The sequence below is a fragment of the Notothenia rossii genome (assembly GCF_949606895.1).
Source record: "Notothenia rossii genome assembly, chromosome: 2".
Classification (NCBI taxonomy): Eukaryota; Metazoa; Chordata; class Actinopteri; order Perciformes; family Nototheniidae; genus Notothenia; species Notothenia rossii.
Window position 1 is genome coordinate 3851542 of NC_136904.1, and position 24723 is coordinate 3876264.

The 24723-nt window shown below is 43.5% G+C and overlaps 2 protein-coding genes across 7 annotated transcripts in view; one reads left to right on the top strand and one right to left on the bottom strand.

Annotated features, from left to right (window-relative positions):
• LOC307028544 (uncharacterized protein) overlaps positions 1-24723 on the top strand; it is a 143189-nt gene that overhangs the window by 11186 nt on the left and 107280 nt on the right. For 3 of the 5 annotated variants that reach the window (XM_079663656.1, XM_079663657.1, XM_079663658.1), the window contains exon 3: positions 5590-6732. The exons of the other annotated variants lie outside the window; for them this stretch is intronic. In XM_079663656.1, coding sequence (XP_079519782.1) covers positions 5590-6486 — 897 coding nt within the window. In that variant the 3' untranslated portion in view covers positions 6487-6732. Of the gene's footprint in view, positions 1-5589; positions 6733-24723 lie in introns of those variants that run through there. 5 annotated transcript variants of the gene reach the window in all.
• Positions 14912-18755, bottom strand: LOC307028541 (zinc finger MYM-type protein 1-like). Of its 2 annotated transcripts, XM_079663648.1 has the most exons (3): positions 17705-18755; positions 17493-17579; positions 14912-17220 (listed from the first exon to the last, which is right to left on the bottom strand). In XM_079663648.1, the coding sequence occupies exons 1-3, from the start codon at positions 17751-17753 to the stop codon at positions 15008-15010; spliced, it is 2349 nt and encodes a 782-aa protein (XP_079519774.1). In that variant the 5' UTR covers positions 17754-18755; the 3' UTR covers positions 14912-15007. The 2 variants fall into 2 exon arrangements, with proteins under 2 accessions (XP_079519774.1, XP_079519773.1); XM_079663647.1 differs by lacking the exon at positions 17705-18755 and having other exon boundaries at positions 17493-17697.

Genomic DNA, 24723 nt, shown 5'->3' on the forward strand with positions numbered 1-24723 from the left:
TTCCGCAGCGCCGCTCCCCCTCAATCCCGCTGACATTATGAATATAAGGCATATAGTAATCATAGGCAGGGGCGCCACCAGGGATTTTGGGCTCCATGAAAATATATCACATTGGGCCCCACCACCAGGCACAGGACACGCCAACCAAGCACAATTGCTGTAACGACACCTCCAAAACCCAACCGTCTAATTTATGCTTTAAATAACTCTACCTGTACAGGCTTACATCTATCTTGTAGTCCAATACTAACTGCAGAATATTTACTGACACTGAGCTGTGAAAATACAACACTGTGCAGACGTGCAACGTTCTGCTGCAGTAGAATTCACTATTTGATACAAGACTAACATTCCTGACAATAGATCTCAATAGTAATCTTTTATGGTGTAATTGCCTTTTTAATAATAACATTTTCGAAAGGAACATTCTCAACATGAATGCATAAATAAAAAAAAAATGCTGTGTTTGAAATGTATAATTGAAATTAGATGTTAGCTTTTTGTTTTGATAAATATATATTTTGTACTCCAGTCTCCCTTCAGATATATTAAGTGGCATGTCATTCAACACAATGCTGCTCACCTCCTTCAGTTCGGAGAAAAGCTGGTTCAGGTTCAGCATTATGGGGGGACAGGGCTGCTGAGCCTAAAGATGGGTCTGTTGGTCCTGGCACAACTGATTTAGTATGAATAGCTGCTAAAAATGTACCTACATTCATCAAAATGTCAGCTAAAGGAGCATTGAAATGAAAAACCTCTGCATTTTCTGTGAAGATATTAACAGTAATTAATGTCAGCTTAGTAAAAAATAACATACAAAATAGTATTTACAAAGGACTACGCTTAGCTAACAGACTCATTTCCACCACTCATGGACCACACCCACCTTTTCTTTTGAAAAACTGGGTGACATACTGTCGCCCTTTACTCCCTCTCTCTTGTCTTTCTCTCCTTTCTTTTCCTTTTTGAAAGCCTGACTTTGTTAGTCGTTGAGACATGAGCCGCGTTCACACCGGAGTATTTTTCCCCGTACTTTTCCCCTTTAGTTCCATTAGTACCCCTTATGATGCGTTCCCATGTTTAATGCTAGAGAGGTGGTACTGTCCTGGGGGGGGAAAGTGCCCCAGTTCTGATTGGCTGGGCAAATTGCAAACCACGGCCCGTAAAACTCTGAAAAGTTTTGTGAAGCCGTTATTGTATTTGTGGCATTAGCGTTATTAGCATTAGCATTAGTCCTGCACACCAACGGAGAGAGAATAACTTATGGCAACACAAAAAAAAACATGGGAGCGGTGGAGTGATAAGGAGGTGTCGGCGTTCTGGCGATTTACTCTGAAGGCTTCAGAAGCCTACTGAAGCCAGGGGACTTCCGGCGGGGACTTCCCCGTGAAGTTGTTTGCAGCCTGCCAGTAAACCCAAAGCAAAAGAAGACGAAGTGACGTCAGCGGCTCATTTGCGTAATCTTCCCTCAGGGAAAAGTACTCCGGTGTAAACGCGATTGGTACTTAGTGCCCTGGGGTAATAAGTGCCGGGGCACTAAGTGCCAGCACTAAGTACTGCAAAGTACGCGGTGTGAATGCTACTATTGTACACACGTAAGTACTAGCATCCCTGCTCACATGCTCTCACTCTCTGCTAGAAAGTGCCGGTGCAGCACCGCGGTTGGAGGCAGGACCAAACCATTACATGTAAATAGAAGGGGGTGTACAGAGGCTCTGGATAATTAACTTTTGGAAGAAAATAAGTTAAATGAATCGTAAGTTTAATGAGTACATTCTCAATATAACGTTCTTTTAATGTTAATTATTGATGAATGATGAAAGGTTACTTAAACATTTTTTTCTGAATGTTCTAAAATTGTTTGGGCCCCTTTCAGTCACAGGCCCTTAGAATCATCCTAACTTCTCCTGTGCGCTCCACTTCCTACTTGGCGCACCGGTAACTTTCTCGTCTCTCTCTCTTTTTTTTCCCATTGCCCTTTAGGGGTTCATACAATATGAAAACCATCCATCCAACCATCTTCTCCCGCTTATCCGTGGTCGGGTCGCGGGCTGGGGGATCCCAAGGTGCTCCCAGGCCAACAAAGAGATATAATCCCTCCACCTGGTCCTAGGTCTATCTCTCGGTCTCTTCCCAGCTGGACGTGCCTGGAACACCTCCCTAGGGAGGCACCCAGGTGGTATCCTTACTAGGTGCCTGAACCACCTCAACTGGCTCCTTTCGACGCAAAGGAGGAGCCGAGTCCCTCCCGGATGACTGAACTTCTCACCTTATCCCTAAAGGAGACGCCAGCCACCCTGCGGAGAAAACCCATCTCGGCCGCTTGTATCCACGATTTTGTTCTTTCGGTCCTGACCCATCCTTCATGACCATAGGTGAGGGTAGGAACGAAAATGGCCCGGTAGACAGAGAGCTTTGCCTTCTGGCTCAGCTCTCTTTTCGTCACAACGGTGCGGTAACGCGATTGCAGTACCGCTCCCGCTGCTCCGATTCTCCGGCCCATCTCACGCTCCATTGTTCCCTCACTCGAGAACAAGACCCCGAGATACTTGAACTCCTTCACTTGGGGTAAGAACTCATTCCCTACTTGGAGTGGACAGTCCATCGGTTTCCTGCTGAGAACCATGGCCTCAGATTTGGAGGTGCTGATCTTCATCCCAGCCGCTTCACACTCTGTTGCGAACCGATCCAGTGAATGCTGAAGGTCGCAGACCGATGAAGCCATCAGAACCACATAATCTGCAAAAAGCAGTGGTGCAATCCTTAGTCCACCGAACTGAAGACTCCCTCCCCATGACTACGCCTCGAAATCCTATCCATGTATATTACAAACAAAATTGGTGACAAAGCGCAGCCCTGGCGGAGGCCAACCCTCACCGGAAATGGGTCCGACTTACTGCCGAGGACCCTGACACAGCTCTCACTTTGGGAGTACAGAGATTGGATGGCCCTGAGTAGAGACCCCCTCACCCCATACTCCTGCAGCACCTCCCATGGTAACTCCCTGGGAACTCTGTCATACACCTTCTCCAAGTCTACAAAAACACATGTAGACCGGATAAGCGTACTCCCGGGCCCCCTCCAGGATCCTTGCGAGAGTAAAAAGTTGATCCGTCGTTCCACGACCAGGACGGAATCCGCATTGTTCCTCCTCAATCTGAGGTTCGACATTCGGCCTGACCCTCCTTTCGAGTACCTAAGAGTAAACTTTCCCGGGGAGGCTGAGTAGTGTGATGCCTCTGTAATTGGCACACACCCTCTGATCCCCCTTTTTGAAAAGGGCAACCACCACCCCGGTCTGCCACTCCTTTGGTACTGTTTCCGACTTCCACGCAACGTTGATGAGACGTGTCAACCATGACAGTCCCTCAACACCCAGAGCCTTCAGCATTTCTGGGCGGATCTCATCCACCTCCGGGGCTTTGCCACTGTGGAGTTGTTTGACGACCTCAGTGACCTCCCCCCGGGAGATTGGTGTTGATCCCCCATCATACTCCAGCTCTGCCTCTAACATAGAGCGTGGAGTTTTCGGGTTCAGGAGTTCCTCAAAGTTTTCCTTCCAACGCCCTAACACTCCATCAGTTGAGGTCAACAACGTCCCATCCTTACTGTACAGAGCTTGGATGGTTCCCTGCTTCCCCCTCCTGAGGTGTCGCACAGTTTTCCGGAACAACTTTGGTGCCGCCCGAAAGTCCTTTTCCATGTCTTCTCCAAACTTCTCCCACACCCGCTGCTTTGCCTCGGCCACGGCTGAGGCTGCTGCCCTTCGGGCCTGTCGGTACCTTGCAACTGCCTCTGGAGTCCCCTGGGATAACAAATCCCTGAAGGCCTCCTTCTTCAGTCGGATGGCTTCCCTGACCATCGGTGTCAACCAGGAGGTTCGAGGGTTACCGCCCCTTGAGGCACCTAAGACCCTGAGACCATAGCTCCCCGCCGCGGCTTCAGCAATAGAGGCTTTGAACACCGCCCACTCTGGTTCAATGTCCCAAACCTCCACAGGAATGCCCGAAAAGCTCCGCCGGAGGTGTGAGTTGAAGGCCTCCTGAACTTGGGCCTCCTCCAGATGCTCCCAGTTCACCCGAACTACACGTTTGGGCTTACCAGGTCTGTCCAGAGACTTCCCCCGCCACTCGACCCAACTCACCACCAGATGGTGATCAGTTGACAACTCCGCCACTCTCTTTACCCGAGTGTCCAAAACATACGGCCTCAGGTCCGATGATACGATAACAAAATCGATCATGGACCTTCTGCCTAGGGTGCTCTGGTACCATGTACACTTATGAGCATCCTTATGTTCGAACATGGTGTTCGTTATGGCCAATCCATGACTTGCACAGAAGTCCAGTAACAAACCACCACTCCGGTTCAGATCAGGGGGGCCGTTCCTCCCAATCACGCCCCTCCAAGTGTCTCTATCATTGCCCACATGTGCGTTGAAGTCTCCCAGCAAGATTAAAGAGTACCCTTCAGGAGCCCCATACAGGACTCTTTCCAGGATCTCCAAGAAGGCCGTATACTCTGAACTGCTGTTTGGTGCATAAGTACACACAACAGTCAGAGTTTTCCCCCCCCATAACCCGCAGGCGTAGGGAGGCGACCCTCTCGTCCACTGGGGTAAACTCCAACAACGAAGCACCCAACCGGGGGCTTGTGAGTATCCCCACACCCGCCCGTCGCCCAACCAGATCCAACTGGTGACGCTCCACCTCCCGCACAAGCTCCGGCGCCTTCCACCCCCAGAGAGGTGACGTTCCATGTCCCCAAAGCCAGCTTCTGTCGCTCGGGTCTGGTCCGTTGAGACCCTCTGCTTTTACTGCCACCCTTCTGGCAGTGCACCCGACCCCATTGCTGTTTCCTGTAGGCGGTGGGCCCGCGGGAGGGAGAAGCTCCGTGATAAGCCCGGCCACCAGAGGCTCGCCGACGAGTCCTCCTTCCGGGCCTGGCTCCAGAAGGGGACCCCGGGCTTCCTCTGGGCCAGGTATCCTCACTTCCTGTGTCGTCTTTCATGAGGTCTTTTGAACCGATCTTAGTCTGGCCCCTTGCCTAAGACCAATTTGCCATGGGAGACCGTACCAGGAACACAAGGTTCCAGACAACACAACCCCCAGGTTCATCAGGGCACACAAACCTCTCTACCACGGTAAGGTGCTGGTTCTTCAGAGGTCAATACGAAAACAAATGCAAATATTTTATTTTAAAAGGTAAAGTCCTTTCGAGTCATCGGTCTCAAGCCTAAGTCAAGTCTCAAGTCATGAATAAAGTCAAAAAGTCAAGTAGAGTATTTTATCAATGTTAGTCAAGCAAGTCTCAAGTCCAAAAATATGCGACTTGAGTCTGACTCGAGTCAAGTCATGTGACTCGAGTCAAGTCATGCGACTCGAGTCCCACACCTCTGGTATATACTGTGGTCAGAATGTTGCTGTATTACTGTATCAAATATAATACCAATTTAATAATCACAAACAGTTAGTACAAGTAGTATTTTGTGAACTGAAAGTTTGTATAAGTGAGTTTTTCTTGTGTTAACTGTATATGTATTTATGCTTTATGATTTATTTTCTCTCTTTCTCTGCCCGTCTGTTTTAGAAACCGAAAGGAAGAGAGAGACATCACAGCTGTCAGCAATGTGATAAATCCTTTACAACATCTGGAGATTTAAAGCTCCACCGGCTTATTCATACTGGTGAAAAACCATACAGCTGTAAAGAGTGTGGGAAAACATTCAAGAAATCTGGTCAACTCAAAACACATCACCGCATTCACACTGGAGAGAAACCGCACAGCTGTGACGAATGTGGGAAAACATTCATTCAATCAAGTGATCTAAAAACACATCACCGCATTCACACGGGAGAGAAACCGTACAGATGTGAAGAGTGTGGGCAAACGTGCACGACATCAGGTGCTCTCAAAACACATAAACGTGTTCACACTGGAGAGAAACCGTACAGCTGTGAAGATTGTGGGCAAGCGTTCACGAAATCAGGTACCCTCAAAACACATCAACGTGTTCACACAGGAGAGAAACCTTACAGCTGTGAAGAATGTGGGAAAACGTTCACTCAATCAAGTGCTCTCAAAACACATCAACGTGTTCACACAGGAGAGAAACCGTACAGCTGTGAAGAATGTGGGAAAACGTTCAATCAATCAGGTGCTCTCAAAACACATCAACGTGTTCACACTGGCGAGAAACCGTACAGCTGTGAAGAGTGTCGGCTAACGTTCAAGACATCAAGTGCTCTCAAAACACATCAACGAGTTCACACAGGAGAGAGACCGTACAGCTGTGAAGAGTGTGGGCAAACTTTCACTCAATCAGTTCATCTCAAAACACATAAACGTATTCACACTGGAGAAAAACCGTACAGCTGTGAAGAGTGTGGGCTAACGTTCACGACATCAGGTGCTCTCAAAACACATCATCGTGTTCACACTGGAGAGAAACCGTACTGGTGTGAAGAGATGCTGTTTTCTCCCTAACCCATCATGTATTTCCCAAAATCTGACCAACAGTTTTTTTATGTTCAAACCAGCGTTCACACTATGCCAAAACAAGGCCACAGAGATGCTGTTCCTCCCGATGTAATTCAAATCATGGTTTTTTAATAGTCTTGTTATTCCTTTTATAAAATATTCTATGTCCAGGATTAAACTGCTAGCCTCGTTAAGCTGCATCCGGTAGTGTCTTGAATAATCTGTTTGGTTAATAAAATGTTGTGACTTAAAGGTGGGTATGTCATTTTGGAGAAACCAGCTCGAGTGCGCTAGAATTTGAAAGTACACAACCAGAAAAAATCCGCCTCTTCCTTCAGACTTCCTTACAGAGCCCCTCCTCCAACACACACACACACACGCACATGACCAATGAGGGCACAACATAAGTTTGTGCACAGGTGGAAGGCTGACAGGCAGGTGGCCATCCAGTTATTTTAGCCGGGCCGGCTAAAATAATTTGTGACAGTCGCAGTTTGATATCAGTGTTTCTTATAAACTGTAGGGGCAGGGGAAAAGGTTAAGGCAGGTACTTTAGATTAAAATGTACATTTATGATGCATCCTCGCAACTACAGTCATCAAATGTGAAAACCACCCTTGAATGATCGGATAGTCTAAAAACTATAACATATAATAAGTACCTTGTATCAAGATTATTGCAAAACAAGTTACATTTGACCTCTTTAGAGTAGGGATGTGCATCTCCATCACTCAGGTCGATGCGATGCGCATCTCGATATGTTGCCACGATACGATACATTAACGATACATTTGAAACACCAGGCGATGCGATACAATACTTTTCACACCTGTTGCGATACAGTTCGATACGATTTGATTCAACATTATGCGATACGGGGCGATACGATGCGATTCAACACGGTGCAAAATAATGATACAATTCAATATGGTACGAAAGAGGATTTTGTTTTATTCCTTATTGACCAGCATTAACAATGTGCAAAAAACAATTACCATTATAGCAATGGCCATACAACTGCCAGACTGATGCACATAACACTCATTCAGTAGGCTAACTCACCAGTGAGCAGAAAGCAGCGGTTTCTATTGTGAACATATAAAGAATACAAATAACCTTTCAAAAATAGGTCTTAATAACATTTCAACTATTATTGGCAGTCACAGGCTGCTGTAAAAATAAAAACCACTCTCACTGACATAACACCTCACTGAGCTTAACTCATATGTCTGGCTTGCAGGTTTCTCTTAAGGAATATAAGTTGATCAACATGATCAGCATGAAGCAAGCTGCGCTTTGCTGTCACTATGTCACCGGCTGTACTAAACACTCGTTCAGAGGGTACACTTGTTGCAGGGTTGGACAGGAAGCTCTTTGCCAATGTTGAGAGAAGTGGAAGATCCACTTGTTTTTTCCACCACTGCAACACATCACCACTCAAACCTAAAGCATCCCTCTCCCTGTACTTTAAGATTTCCTCCTTAGCTCTCTCCTTTGTGGTCTTCTTTACTGGTGATCTTGCAGGGAGGAAATCACCGAACATCTGGTCCAAGGCCGTCTTCTTCCTTGGAGGGACATCATCTAGGGAGTGGAAAAGAAGAGAAGAGAGGATTTTTAGATTTAGATTACAAAAATGATGACATACAATACTATACAATACTATAGTATACACCCATTTTCAAATCAATACACTTTTATAACTTTTGGCACAGTTCCAATCAAAATCAAAAAAATTCCCAAAGCCTACACTCCTTACACACACACACACACACACACACACACACACACACACACACACACACACACACACACACACACACCACACAAACCACACACACTCTCTCACACACACACACACACACACACACACACAGACACACACACACATTCTCTCTCTCTCACACACACACACACACACACACACACACACACACACTCACACTCACACTCACACACACTGTCTCACACACACACACACCCTCTCACACACACACACACACACACACACACACACACACACACACACACACACACACACACACACACACACTATTTTTAGCACTCAACAAGTTTTAAAAGTGTATCTTACCTTTTTTCACCTAGTTAACATATTTGACTAATCACTACCCCCTCAAATGGAAATATGTGTTTACATAAATGGTGACATAACAATAACAAAGAAGACCTTTGACCGGCACTTTTCAAATTTTGTCCGGAAGATTTAAACTTTAACGGACATGTTGACCGGCGGAAAAAAATGTTAACGGAAACTCTGCCACATGGTTCCCTCGTCCCTTGGGAGAGGCGGAGAGATGGGTGTTTTTCATCTGCTGGTGGACTACCGGAGAGATTTACAGCAGAAGTACACGCCATCCACCGCGGAGTATAAACAGAAGGGCAACCATGGCAACCATGCCCCGGGGTCTTCTTCGCTGCTTTTGGTGTATTTTGTGGCAGCAGCAGCGCCACTTACAGTCCCGGCATATGTACTACAGCGTTTCCAGCGGTCTCGTGTGAACAGACACGTTAAATGAATCAAATGCGTGTGAACGGAAGACCTTTTTGAAAACGCATACGGTGCGTAAACGCAAACGTTCCCGTGTAAATGGGGTCTAAGTTAACTATCCAAACACTCGGAGTGTCCTTAACCTCACCTGAGCTGTAGTTATCCCGAGTTTGATTGACACACAGAGACCGATCAAGGGCTTTGATTTATGATCTGTATGACAGTGGCCATGTCGGCAGGCCACATCATGTAGACAGCCAGTCACCCTGTGTGAGGCAGACCCACATTTGCGCAGTGTTGCGTTCAAATTACATACAAAAAAATCCTCTACTTAACGGGCCAGGCCATCGGGAAACCCCCCGGTCCTCCCGATGGCCAGTCCGGGCCTGGGTATAGGAGGCCTAGAGCGAGGGATCAATGTCCACTAGTTAATCGATCGCAGATGGCGTCGTGTTCACGGATGGATAAAAAAAAGAAATGGGTCGCGAAATATACTTTGGCGGCTGTTAATATACCCGTGCGGCCCGCCCAAGTAAAGTCTATGCGTGGGGAAACCCCGTGTCTAACCTGTGGCCCAGAGAGGGGCAACCAACATTTTTCCAACACAAAGCAATTGAGCGCTTGGCTTGTAGAAGGCATAGGTTGACAATTTTTCTGTCCCTAACAAATAGCGAACAGTTTTCTGGATAAATGCTTAAAATACAAAGTTTAGGGCTTAAAGGTCTTGGCGTCGAGGTTATTTGGGAAATATATCTTGTCACCGAAGTCCAAAATCTTTTAACCTCTACACAATCCCACAAGCAATTATACAGGGTACCTTGATGGTTCTTGCATTTATAACATAGATCAGGAATGTTAGGGTTACACTTTTTAAACATCACAGGGTGATGTACGTTCTCATTATCCAATTATATTGTATTAATCTAACACGTGTATTAATAGTTTGTGTTTGTGCCTTTGAACACATTTTACCCCAATTAATATCCTCCAATTCGTCTTTTATCCACGCCTGTCTTTTACTTTCTGAGTTGTCTTTATGGTTTGCAACCATTTTGTAATACAATTGAGTAACCAGTCCTTTGCTGATACAGTGTTTTATAGACAGTATCTCTAGCGTGGACATTAGGGATGTTAAGATTCAGTGACTCGCATCGGTGCACCGGCATAAATGTTCAAGATGCGAGTGCAACGGTTGAAAGAGTGCACATCGGCTACAGTTTGGGTTGAACTCGCGATGCATCGATTGTAGCGTCTTTGCATCGGTAAAAAACAGATTAATTCATATAAAATCCTGTCAGCACTCAGCAGAGATGATCTTTGATCTGTGCTTCGCACTACGGAGGCCGAGAGTCTCAGTTATCAACACACATGAGAGCTCTGAGCAGGGCCAGTACATCGTTACTAGGGGTGCACCGAATGGGAAATTCTTGGCCGAAACCGATACCGAAAATAGGAAACAGTTGGCCGAAAACCGAATGCCGAAAGGCCGAAAATGATTAATAGAAATATATATATATAATGTATACATTTTTTACCAATGTTGTTCTGCTACCTGATTATGGAAAAAGAAATGATTATGGCAAAACTTAACTGAAATAATAATCACTATTATGGGTCCAAAAAACATTTATTCAGCACTTTTGAATGCATACAGTACATTAATTCCAAGTCAAGTGCATTTTCTTTTATCTGTAGGATAACTACAACAAAGTGCATTCAGAACAAAGCCAAGGTGCTTTAAAACTGCATAAACATCTAGGCCAGTAGGCCTACAACAAAATAGTGTAAATAAAGACTAACAGCCAGGCCTTCAACAACAACAAATACACCTATAAGTGCATGCATACAAATGTGCAAACTGGATAAATCCACATGAATGTAACTATTTACAAATGAAATTACAATTGAATTTCAAGAATCTGTAAATAAGGCTGTCTGTCCTCATAAGCAAAGTAGTAAACATTGTATAAAGATACATAAAGTGAAAACTGGATACAAAATCCATAACCAATTACAAATTAAATTACAATTTCAAGAATCTGCAAATAAGGTGGTATGTCCTCATGAGCAATGTAAACAACATTGTATCATTTAGATACCGAAAGTACAATATATTGAACAGTGTGCTGCTGTCATTTCCCCCTAATGATAACCTGAGATGGTGAATTATAACTCACAATGAAAATTGTTCAGGAAAGTGGGTATAGAGTAGACATGTAGAACTAGATAAGCTTATGATAAGCCAGCCTTGTCTACTTATTAAGGAAAAGTGGGAGGTTATTTTTAATGAACAGTAGCTTCTCTGTTTTATCAGCCATAAGTCTGTTCCTCTTCTCATCAAGCACATGAGAGGCAGCGCTGAACAATCTCTTGCTGTCAGTGCTTGTGATTTGACCTTACTCCGCATATTTGTCCGGGTGTTTTGATTTCAAGTGGTGGAATAATCCCGAAGTGGTGAAAGTCTTTGCAGTTACACCCCCTCGAGAAATGTCAGCTGAACACGTTTTACAAAACGCAATCCGTGCCTCTTTCTCTGATATTTTGAAATATCTCCAAGCGGCAGACATGTTGGCTGTGAGCCAGCCGTGAGCATGGTCGCGCGCCGTGCTTGTCGCCGCAGCCGAAAGGGCCTTTTTAACAATTTTCGGCCGAATATTCGGTGCATCCCTAATCGTTACCATGTACCATAGAGGGAGTATCTGGAGCCGATAACATAGCTGAGTTGTGGAAGCAACATTACTCTACTATACTTAGTTGTGTTAAAAGTGACCCCTACAAAGTTGGTAATGTTGTGAAAAGTGACACAGTGGGAATCACAGCTAAAGAGGTTTATCGAGCAATTGCACAACTAGCTGATAACAAAGCATGCGGCTCTGACCGAATCAATGTAGAGCACCTTAAACCGGCAAGCCCAAAGGTTGCAGTTCTTCTTGCCATTTGTTTTACCGGCCTCATGACACATGACGTGTGTTGCCAGACTCCATGTTGACTGTTACTTTGGTCCCTGTCATTAAGGACAAAGCGGGCAAGGTAGGGAGCTTGGATAACTATAGACCAATTGCTCTAGCCAGTGTGTTATCCAAAGTCCTGGAAAGAATTTTGTTAGATAGACTATGTTCTTCACCTCAGATAACCAGTTTGGCTTCAAGGCTAAGCATGGTACTGAGCTATGCATCTATGCTTTGAAGGACATGGTAGAAACATATAGAAGACAGAATTCCACTGTTCTGATTGGTTTTATTGATGCCTCTAAGGCTTTTGACCGAGTTAACCATCATAAACTGTTTTTAAAATTGAGACAAAGGGGTGTGCCTAACAGTGTAATTAGGATCCTGGCTTATTGGTATGCCAACCAGAGCATGCGGATCAAATGGGGGAAGGCAGCCTCTGCACCATTTGGTGTTGTTAATGGAGTCCGCCAGGGGGGGCTCCTCTCACCATGCCTTTTTAACATCTATATGAATGATCTATCACAGGGGTCGGCAACCTTTTTGATATGAAGTGCCATTTAAAAAAAAAATTGTTATCAGCGTGCCAACGATCGAGAATCATCAACGGGGAGGGGGTTGAGGAGCTTGACGCTCGTCAACTATCAGCAGGAGGGCGGGGGAGCCTCGCTGCGGGGAAGCAGTGTGTGGACCTGTCAGCGCAACTTACATGATGCCGAATTTAACAAACACATTTAAATAATTTGTTTAAACGGCATAATAATAAGGACGATCGTCCGTTCTGTGATTCTCCAGAGCACACATGTTATGATATTTGGAGTCAGAGTTAGATGAGATCGCTGTCCCTTTAAGAGAGAGAGAGGGGTGTGGCTTGTGCATGTGTGTTCGGGTGGATGGTAGAGCGACAGTGAGGGAACGTGTGTATGTTTCTGGAAGTGAAATGAGGAAGCAGAAAAACAGAGGTCTGTGATGTATTTTGTGAAACAGAACAACAGCTAAATAAATGCAACGGCCTCCCAAGAAGAGCTCGCCTCTCTCCAGTCATTTAAGCTAAAGTGGGTTATTGAACCTAAAGCTTGTTTCTTCTGCCCTCCTCGACTACGATCTGGGAGCCGACAGGAAAGTTCAACACACAGATGGCCAGTCCGCCCCTTTGTAGCATATAATTTCGATGAGAGATGAGCAGATCGCCACTGGGCTTTCAACTAAAGACACAGCCACACAAAAACTGCGGCATTTGTACAGCTCCTTATGGGTACTGCAATTAGCTTAGTGCTTTCCTCCGTGGTGAAACGATCAGCACTGCACCACGGAGGAAAGCGGCAGAAAGTCACCTGGAGTTAAAGAGAGCGGGCTACGTTGCGTTCATGGCTTCCTTCTGCAGGTAACGGGGAGACGCGCTCTGGCGGCGGTCTCGTTCAGGATCCGAAAATACAATTTAAAGATTTTTGCACACTTATTCCACTTATTCCTAGAGTGCCACTGGTTGCGTGCCAATGCTGGCACGCGTGCCAGGGGTTGCCGACCCCTGATCTATCAGATGATTTAAGTGTCTGTAAAACAGGGTGTGTGATTGGTAATGTGATTGTAAACCATCTTATGTATGCCGATGATCTGGCTATTGTTTCTCCTAGCAGTGCTGGTTTTCAACAGTTGCTAAATGTTTGTTCTGATTATGGAGTCAAATTTTACATTAAATACAATGCTAAGAAGAGCGCTGTAATGATCTGCAGAGCAAAAGGGGATAAGAACCTTTGTTTTTCAACATTCTATCTGTCAGGACAGGTGCTGTCTGTTTGCTGTAACACTAACGGCCCGTCCACACACAGGCATGAAAAAAATATTTCAAAGCTTCGCCCATTCACTTGAATAGGGTGACGTAAAAGATTTTTAATCTTCGCCGAACTGCATTGTGGGGAGCGGAGCATGGCTTTGCAAGCATCGTGAGCATCAAAAGTTGAGCAATGTTCAACTTTTGATGCTCCCGATGCTTTCGAAGCTGGCATCAGCCAATCAAATCCCGTTTATGCAAATCCCGCCAGTACAAGCGCTAGCCAATCAAACCACGGGTATGCAGATACTGCAGGTCTTTTCCATATGTCATAAAACAGAGGATAAATTAATCATCGCTGTAGGAAATGTCCCGGTCCTTAACAAATGCTCTCTGTTCACCTATCCGGACCTAAACCGGAGGAACCAGGCTTGGAAGGAGGTGGCAGAGACAGTTGGTGAAACTGGTAGGTTTTCACCTGTTCTCATGGGGAGTTTATATCCAGTTTACTTCGTTTTAACATTGAATGGACAGCTAGTAATGTAGCATAACATATAATATATATAATATATATATTAATATAATAATAATATAATATATAATATAATAAGTATAAGCATAATATATAACATATAGAGATTCCTGGGAGATTCCTGATTGCTTGTTGGTCGCCTTGGGCGCGTGACATCGCCAAGTTTCAGACACGCCCAGCATCAAGATTTTTTTCATGCCTGTGTGTGGACGGGCCGTAAGTATCTGCAGGGGCGGACCTAGCACATTTGGTGCCCTAGGCGAGCTTCACCACTGCGCCCCCCCCAAAAAAAATATCAAAACATCTTAACAGTTATACAGTAAAGTACTGCAGCTTTATTTATTACAAGCAAGAACAAGAGCTAAGAATAAATGTAAAGTGCACACTAAAGAATTAAAACAAATAAACAACTTAGCTAACAAACAATAATAATATCAATAACAAACAATAAAAGAATGTGCAAATTTGCTTTCAAAGAAAATTAAGAAGAAATGTAAAGTGCACACTAAAGAATTAAAACAAACAACTTAGCTAACAAACAATAATAATAATAACAATAACAAACAATAAAATAACGTGCACATTTGCTTTAAAAGAAAATTTTGTATTGTAAAATATGTTACACATGTCAAATAATCAAAATATAATATGCTAAATAAACAAACAAATACATAAAAATTACAAATTCACTTTGTCTCAAGAACTATTTACATTCCACTCCCTATCATCACACAAGGTTGGCCTACATATTAGCTCCTACTGGTTTCCATTTACAGTGCAATCCTTCTGGCCTTCCTCGCTGCAAAGTCATCAATCACATCATCATATGAAATCTGACCACCAACCTCATGGTTAATACTGATTACAGCCAGACCACTGAGGCGTTCTTGAGCCATGGTGGACCTCAGGTATGTTTTCAAGAGTTTTAATTTGGAAAAACTCCTCTCGGCTGAAGCTACTGTTACTGGTAGCGTTGCACTGATCCGCAGAGCAATACACAAGTTGGGATATATTTCGGTGAGCTGCTTTGTGTGTATGAATTTCAACAACTCAAGAGTTGTCATGCTCTTTGATGGCAAGTCAGGTACATTTTCCAACTCCTGAGCCAGCTCCTTCCCATCCAAATCAGATTGCCCTCCATGGCTTAAGGTGTGTGCAAGTGCCTCTGCTTGCTTCATCAGCTCTTGGTGTGGCAGGTCTGGGAAGTTGTACAGAATGCCAAACTTGTCTTGCACATGTTCAAGAGTGGTAAACCTCTCCTTTTGTGCTGACACTGCAGCATCTACCACCACGTTAAAGAACGTTACCTCCAGATTTTGCAAGGCATTCCTCAATGGCTCATCAGGAGACTCATATGAGAAGTGCCTCTTTGTTGACTTCAGCCGCTTTTGCACAAGGACTGCATCCACATTCATGTCTTCACACATGTCCTTGGCTGATGTTTGTGCAGCCACAAAGCCTGTGGCTCTGTAGGATTTGAGAGCTTTTTCAGTCTTTTTCAGTAGACTTACTGCTACATCCACTTGCATTGTTTGGGACTGCAGGACTTTGCTCACCTGCTGAATTTGACTTAACATGTCATACCAGACCACTGTGCACAGTGAAAAGCGGAATGACCCCACTTCTTCTGCCAGAGACTGGGCTTCAATCCTGATGATTGGGTCTTTGGCCTGGTTTCTCACCTCAAGCAGTGCCTCTCTCACAGCTGCGGCTTCATATCGCAGAGGCTCCACAGCTTTCACTCTGCTCTCCCATCTGGTTTCTGACCACATTTTGAGTGAAAGGTTGACGTGTTTCTTGAGGATGGCCCATCTCTGTGTAGAGGCAGAAAACAGGCAGTATAGCTTCTGCACAATGCCAAAAAATGATATGGCATCTTTGGAGCTTTTGGCAGCATCAGCAATGACCAAATTGAGTGTATGTGCCCCACAAGGCACAAACAAAGCTCTTGGGTTCAACTGCAGTAGCCTGGCCTGTACTCCCTTGTTCTTCCCTCTCATATTTGCGCCGTTGTCATATGACTGTCCTCTGCAGTCATCAAAGGCAATCTGCAACTCCTCCAGCCTCTTCAAAATCAGGGCGGACAAACTTTCACCAGTGGACTCCTCTGCTACTAGGAATCCCATGAAGTGCTCTTTAATCTGGGGGTCTTCTTCCAGTGTCACAATTCTGATGACTACTGACAGCTGTTCAGTGTGGCTAACATCCGGGGTGCAATCTAAAATGAGGGAAAAGTACTTGCATTTCTTTATTTCTTGCACTATTGTTGATAGAATCTTTCCACTGATGCATTCAATCAACTCATTCTGAATGGTTTTGCCCAAGTAGCTGTGGTGGGATGTTTGACTTTTAATCTTGTGGATGTGGTCTTTCATCACTGGGTCAAACTGCGCCAAAAGCTCAACCTCTTTCAAAAAGTTTCCATTTGAAGGAGAGTGGAGTATTTCTGTCTTTCCTCTCAATGCCATATTTCGCCCTGCCAGAGACTGTACAATAGCAACCAGTCGTGTCAGCACTGCTCTCCACCGACTCTTCTCTGCCTCAAGGATGGCCTGCTCTTGTTTGTCTATTGTTGTACCTTGTTTTAATCGAACTGCCAATTCTTTCCATGACGCCAAATTGTTCAGGTGTTCCGGACTATTTTCATGGCTGGTCAAAGCAGCACTTGCATTTTTCCAATCCGACAGTCCTGCATTTGTTAAATGAATTTGTTTTGGAGATAAAAGTTGACAACAAAAACAAAAAAGACTGTTCTTCTTTTTTGAATATGTCACCCAACTTCTTTTGATCCTTTCTCCATTTACTAAGGTCCTGCTGAAGTACTGGTGGTGGCAACTTCTCCCATCATCTCTCCTTGGGAAAATGAAATCAGGTGTTATCTGATATGGTCCTCTCCGAACAAACTCTGTCCTCATTGTGTCTGTGAGATGTGAAGGGCAGTCAGCAGGATCGGTTGGTAGTGGATCGTCTGTCTTTGCTGCATCTGGAGGGCATGTGAAGCACATTTTCTCACCTCATATTCACAATATCTTCACACACACACACACACACACACACACACACACACACACACACACACACACACACACACACACACACACACACACACACACACACACACACACACACACAACCCCAATTCCAAAAAGGTTGGGACAGTGTGTAAAATGTAAATAAAAACAGAAAGCAATTATTTGAAAGCATGAGGACAATTAGGTTTATAGCTAAACATCTTTACATTCATCAGGCACACACCTGAGAAGAGTGTATGGGTGGAATCTGTGGTGCAATCAGGATGAGATGCAGCAGGCTGTTCTGACGTTCCTTGCAGTGGTTCTGGGCCTATACATATATAGAGAACACACAAGAGCAAATATATTGGCTGGATTAGAAATGGCACGACAGTCATTTTTACATTCAATTATTTATCATCACATCAGGAACATCTATTGACATATTGTACTCACCAGAACAAACAGACACAGTGGTCAGTGGCAGGGTGGAATCAGTGGTCATCTCATCAGGATGAGCAGCTTGCTGTTCTGACGTTCCTTCATGTGGTTCTACGTCTATAAATATAGAAAGAACACACAAGAGCAAATATATTGACTGGATTTCACATTCAATTATTTATCATCAGGAACATCTATTGACACATTGCACTCACCTGAGGAAGCCGGCACAGCTGAGGTGCATGGCGGTTCCTTGTCAACTGATGCAGCAGATGGTCCCAGATATTTTAAAAGTGAATCTAAAATGATATAACAAAATGTGTATTATCAACATTGAATAATTTCCATTTGTTAAATGTAGCTATTATTTAGTTATTAAGCATTAGGACAGCCTGACAGGTCTGATTAAACTAATCAAGAGCTGTGCCTATCTTATTAGAACAGTTGAATCAGGTGTGTTAGTTCTGGGTTGGAACGAAAACATTCAACAGGACTGGAGTTGAGAACCACTGAGCTAGTTAGCTAACGTTAGCGCACATTATGACAGGGTTGAATTTGGCAAATGTTTGACTCGGATAGTCAATGTGCTTTCTGAGGTAAACTTAACGTTAGCTAACGTTACCAACTAACTAACATTCCACCACACTGGCTAGCTCGCTACACCAAAACTAACATTGTTATTATTACTAATATTTCTATTTCATGACACAAAGAAAATAGCCTTATGACAGTTTCGACTGAATGGCAATAACAAACGCTGGCTAGCTAACGTTGGCTTGGCTAACTAGCAAGATTACATGATCCATTCGCTAATGTTGACAATACAATCAAAATTGCATACCTTTCACCTTGGCACGTTTCTCTTCTTCTTCTTTTCTTCTGTTTTTATACTGCGCCCCAGATGGCTTTTGCCTCTTCATAGTTCTCTAACATTAGTCTTTCTTTCCTCAACGCTCAATTTTATAAACACTTGACCGATACCCATCAATGCACAGCGCTCTAGCATATTCTGACTGTGAACACCTAAAGCCGAGGCTCTTAGACCGACCGACCGTTTTAGATTTTTGGCTCATTTTCCCTTATGTTAGAATTTTTTTTTTTATGTAAGAATAATGGTTGCAGATATAGAGGGGGGGCGCCAAAACTGCGCCAAGCAAAAAAAAAAAAATTTTTTTTTTTTTTGTTGCAATTTTTGGCGCCCCCCTCTGGGTGGCGCTCTAGGCAACCGCCTATATTGCCTGTAGGAAGCTCCGCCCCTGAGTATCTGGGACACATCATCACAGATTTAATGGCTGATGATGATGACATGTATAGACAGCGGCGTGTCTTATATACACAAGCCAACATGTTGGCTAGAAAATGATATTGGTGATAAGGTTAAGGTGAAACTCTTTAGGCAAGGCAAGTTTATTTATATAGCACCTTTCAACACAAGGCAATTCAAAGTGCTTTACAAAAAATGAAAGACATTAAGAAAATGGCATTTAAAATCAGTCACTAAAAATAAAAGATAATAAAATAAACATTAAAAGAAAAAATACATGGATAAAAGTTACAGTGCAGTTTAAGATGTGAATAGTTCTAGATAGATAGAGATAGTAGATGTAATACTTTAGAGCTTATTGCACTCCTCTCTATACTGCCCCCTTGTGGGTCAAGTATAAGAAGGCGAGCCTCCGGAAGCTCCAGGTTGCATATAATGACCGTTTGCGTATGCTGCTTAGAAAACCAAGGTGGTGCAGTGCAGGTGAAATGTTTTGTAATGCACGAGTCAACACGCTCCATGCACTCTTGAGAAATCCGATGTACAAATTAATTTGTCGATTGAATGTTTCTCATAACTCTGTCATTATGCTGCTTTCAAATCCATGTCTCAGTGCTGTACGATACCAGTCACCTCTGTGGAAACATTGGTATAACTTCCTTTTTTAATTTATATTTGAGTGTTGTATGTCTTGTAATAATGGACCAAGAGTCTCTTTAAATTAAGATGATGATGATGATGACATGGAAGTCAAGGAGAAAGACAAACTATGGAGTCAGATTTGGGTCAATATTCTAGCGTGCAAAACAAGCTACTCACGAGCGGAAAATGTGCTTTTTCACGCGCATGAAATGACCCTCACGCGCAGCAGATTAAACCCCCGCGAGCAGAGACAGCCCTCTTGCTTGATCGCGGGAGTGTCAGCCTCACTCGCTCGCGGAGTCCGTCTGCGCGCGTGAAAAGTTTCTGACACTTTGGGGCGGAGCCACTGGACTTTGATTGACAGCTGCCAGGAAACCTGGAGTTGCCAGGTTTGATAAATGCCTGAACTACCAAGAGCTGAGGAGTGACAGCAGCAATATAAGTTCGACGAGATTGAATGGTAAAGATGTCCATAAAAAAACATCATATTTGTAAAGTGTACAGCTAATATACATATATATATATATATATATATATAAATTAATTAATTAATTTTATATAAAACAATATATCTTTGAGTGGGCTGTATCTGTCGAAAACTGCTAGCTACTGTCTGCTGTACGCACCTCCCATACGAAATGAACTATAGTATTACTACAGTATACTATAAGAGTTGTATAGTGTCCTATAGTACGTTTGTAGTGTTCTGTAGTATTTTTCACCTGCTATCGTATTACTATAGTTTTTTCTGTAGTGCCATTTTATTAGTTAGCCCTATAATATTTCAATAGTAATACTATGTATCTAGATCTTTGTAGTATTCCTATATTATTTTAAATAGTATAACTATAGTATAATATATATATAGTGTTTCATAGTTGTTTTTTAAACACACTATAGACCACTCATAGTAATATCATGATATTGTCATAGTGAATGCATATTATTACTACAGTGTTTGTAAAAGTATTACTATAGGTTTTTTTTGTTGCTGTTTCCGTATTAAGACTATATTATTTTAAATAGTACTACTAGAGCAGGGGTGGGGAACCTTTTTCCTCTCAAGGGCCATTTCAATTTTTTCAACATCCTCCGAGGGCCGTACAAATTATTGACCTCTGCTTAAAAATACTAAAATCACAGCCCATTAATTTGGCCTTTCTTTCATGCTGTGCAAAGAAAAAACAACCTCTTAATCCAGATATCTTACCAATGCATGACTCGCGTATTTACGTGCACGGTTGTGGCATGACCACCAAAACAGAAAGATATGGACACAAGATGTGTGCAAATGTATTTAGTTTCCTATCCATGTGGACATGATTTAAGTGGTGGGGGACCTAACCTCCGCGGGGCATGCTCCCCCGGGAAGATTTTGTTTTTCTTAATGTTGAAGTTAAAAGCATCAATCTGGTGCACTTTGAGAGCAACATCAGGAGATCTATGGATACATCTCTCAACACCCATATGAAACAGAACTGTAAGCAGATTTATTTTTCTATATGGATATTTTACAAATCGCTCCTTTTTCAAACTGTATTCTTGTTTATTAATAACAACTTTTTTTACTGTCATATAGTATTTTATACCTGTTTACTTTATTCTCTTATTTTTTTATAACTATAATGATCATATAAAGATGTGCCTTTACCTCACTGGTTGTAGAAAAAGTTTCTTATATTCGTTAGCAGAGCTAGCTAACCAGATGCTAATAACAACAAAGTTATTGACTGTATGATCCGTATGACAGATGAACAGATTGCCACTGGGCTTTCAACTAAAGACACAGACACGCAAAAACTGCGGCATGTGTACAGCTCCTTATGGGTACTGCAATTAATGAATTGCCGGAGTGGCGATCTGGTGCTCTCTGTCAGAACTGCACCCCTATCAAACGAGACATAATACCACGTGATGACACGTTAGGCTCGTGTTGTGTTCAAGGACCCTGACCTTGGCTAGGAAAAACAGGCACTCACTTGTTTAATTTTTTGCGGTCTAGATTTCTCCAATGTTTTTCTTTTTTGCGTCTGTTTATAAATTATCTCGAGGGCCGTACCAAATTGTCTCGTGGGCCGTATACGGCCCGGAGGCCGGAGGTTCCCCACCCCTGTACTAGAGTATAATATATAGTGTTTCTGTAGTTGTTTTTTGAACACACTATAGAACACTCCTATAGTAATAGTATGATATTGTCATAATGAATGCATATTATTACTATAGTGTTTGTAAAAGCATTACACTCCTAGAATTAATGTGTAATTTTTTTTATATCAAATTAATTGATAGTTCAGGCATTTATCAAACCGGGCAACTCTGGGCTTCCTGGCAGCTGTCAATCAAAGTCCAGTGGCTCCACCCCAAAGTGTGAGAAACTTTTCACGTGCGCGCAGACAGACTCCGCGAGCGAGTGTGGCTGACATTCCCGCGAGCGAGCATGAGGGCTGTCGCTGCTCGCGGGGGTTTAATCTGCGCGCGAGGGTCATTTCATGTACATTTTCCACTCGTGAGTACCTTGTTTTGCGCTCTAGAATATTGACCCAAATCTGAATCCATAAGAAACACAGCGCACCGAAAAATACCAACAAATCAAACATTTGGCAACACTTCGGATATTTCAAGAAAGACGGTCAACTTGAAAAATCGCTCGCACATTGTAAACAACGCCGTGCCGCTTTAAAGTACACAAGTAGTACGAGGAACGCACATAAAGAGGCGACATGGGGTCTGCGGCTGAAAAGTAAAACCTGAAAGTTAGACGTATGAGTTAAATCACTCAGTGAAGTGTTATGTCAGAGTGAGTGGTGTTTAGTTCACAACAGCCTGTGACTGCCAATAATAGTTTAAATGTCTTCCTTAAAATTGTAAGCAGTTATGAAATACCTGTTTGTTAAAGGTTATTTGTAGTTGTTATTGTTCATATAGAAACCACACCACTGCTTTCTGCTCAATCAATCAATCAATCAATCAATCAATCAATCAATCAATCAATGTTTATTTATTTAGCCCAATATCACAAATGTTACATTTGTCTCAGTGGACTTCACAGTTTGTACAGAATATCAGTATGACAATACGACACCCTCTGTCTTTAGACCCTCACATCGTACAAGGAAAAACTTCCGGAGAAAACCCACAGTTTAAAGGGGAACATGGGAGAAACCTCAGGGAGAGCAACAGAGGAGGGATCCCTCTCCCAGGACGGACAGACGTGCAATAGATGCCGTGTGTAAATTGAAAAGATAATACATTTGCAACATAGGTAGTCCAAATGTTTGGAAATGCATGTGTGTATAATAGGAAGATAAATCCACAAGGATATCCATCCAGGACTCATGATCCAGGACCACAGCCACGACTCAAGATCCAGGGCTCGGGATCCAGGACACAGGACCGCAGCAACAGGATCATCCATGACTCCGGATCCCGGCGTATATAGACACCAAAAAGAAAGACATTTGGGGAAACTAGGTTAATCGGAACATGAGAGTACACAGATATAGCAACAAAACTAGGGGCTGAATTTAATCAGCCCTAACTATAAGCTTTATCAAAAAGGAAGGTCTTAAGCGCACTCATAAAAACGGATAGGGTTTCTGCCGCCCGAACACAAACTGGAAACTGATTCCACAAATGTGTAGCTTGATAAGGAAAGGCTCTGGCTCCCATTGTACTTTCAGAGACTCTAGGAACAACCAACAACCATGCATTCTTGGAACGCAATGCCCTAGTAGGACAGTAGGGTATAATGAGTTATTTAAGGTAAGATGGCGCCTGCCCATTAAGAGCTTTGTAGGCGAGAAGAAGAATTTTAAATTCTATCCTGTGTTCTATAGGGAGCCAGTGTAAGGCAGCCAGAAAAGGAGTAATGTGGTCCCTTTGCCTAACTCTAGTTAGTACACGAGCTGCAGCATTTTGAATCAACTGAAGCGACTTGACTGACTTCTTTGTACACCCTGATAATCAGTTTTGGTCATGTTTAACATCAAATAGTTTAAGGTCATCTACGTTTTTAAGTCCTTGAGGCAGTCTTGAATTTTATTTAGATGATTAATTTCATCAGGCTTGATTGATAAATATAGTTGAGTATCATCCGCATAACAATGAACATTTACAGAAAGATTCCTTATAATATTGCCTAACGGAAGCATATATAATGTGAACAAAATAGGTCCGAGCACTGAGCCATGTGGCAATCCATGGGTAACTTTGGTTTGCGTGGAAGATTCATCGTTGACACGTACAAACTGAGAGCGTTCAGATAGATAGGACCTAAACCAGCCTAAGGCAGTTCCCTGTATGCCAACTAAGTGCTCTAGTCTTTGCAAGAAGATATCATGGTCAATAGTATCAAATGCAGCACTGAGATCGAGCAAAACAAGAGTAGAGACCTAGAGTAGAAACCGCTTCACACTCGGTTGCGAACCGATGCTGTAGACCGATGAAGCCATTAGAACCACATCATCTGCAAAAAGCAGTGGTGCAATCCTTAGTCCACCAAACTGCAGACCCCCTCCCCATGACTATGCCTCGAAATCCTATCCATGTATATTACAAACAGGATTGGTGACAAAGCGTAGCCCTGGCGGAGGCCAACCCTCACCGGAAATGGGTCCGACTTACTGCCGAGGACCCGGACACAGCTCTCACTTTGGGAGTACAGAGATTGGATGGCCCTGAGTAGAGACCCCCTCACCCCATACTCCTGCAGCACTTCCCAAAGTAACTCCCTGGGAACTCTGTTATACGCCTTCTCCAAGTCTACAAAACACATGTAGACCGGATAAGGATACTCCCAGGCCCCCTCCAGGATCCTTGCGAGAGTAAAAAGCTGATCCGCATTGTTCCTCCTCAATCTGAGGTTCGACAGTCGGCCTGACCCTCCTTTCGAGTACCAAACCCTCTGATCCCCCTTTTTGAAAAGGGCAACCACCACCCCGGTCTGCCACTCCTTTGGTACTGTTTCCGACTTCCACGTAACGTTGATGAGATGTGTCAACCATGACAGTCCCTCAACACCCAGAGCCTTCAGCATTTCTGGGTGGATCTCATCCACCCCCGGAGCTTTGCCACTGTGTAGTTGTTTGACAGCCTCCGTGACCTCCCCCCGGGGGATTGGTGTTGATCC

Coding starts and splice junctions, on each gene's coding strand:
- LOC307028541 (XM_079663647.1), bottom strand. CDS start 17,646: ATGACTGTCGTGCCATTTCTAATCCAGCCAATATATTTGCTCTTGTGT. Junction 17,221..17,492: donor CACCCATACACTCTTCTCAG/GTGTGTGCCTGA, acceptor CATGCCCTCCAG/ATGCAGCAAAGACAGACGAT.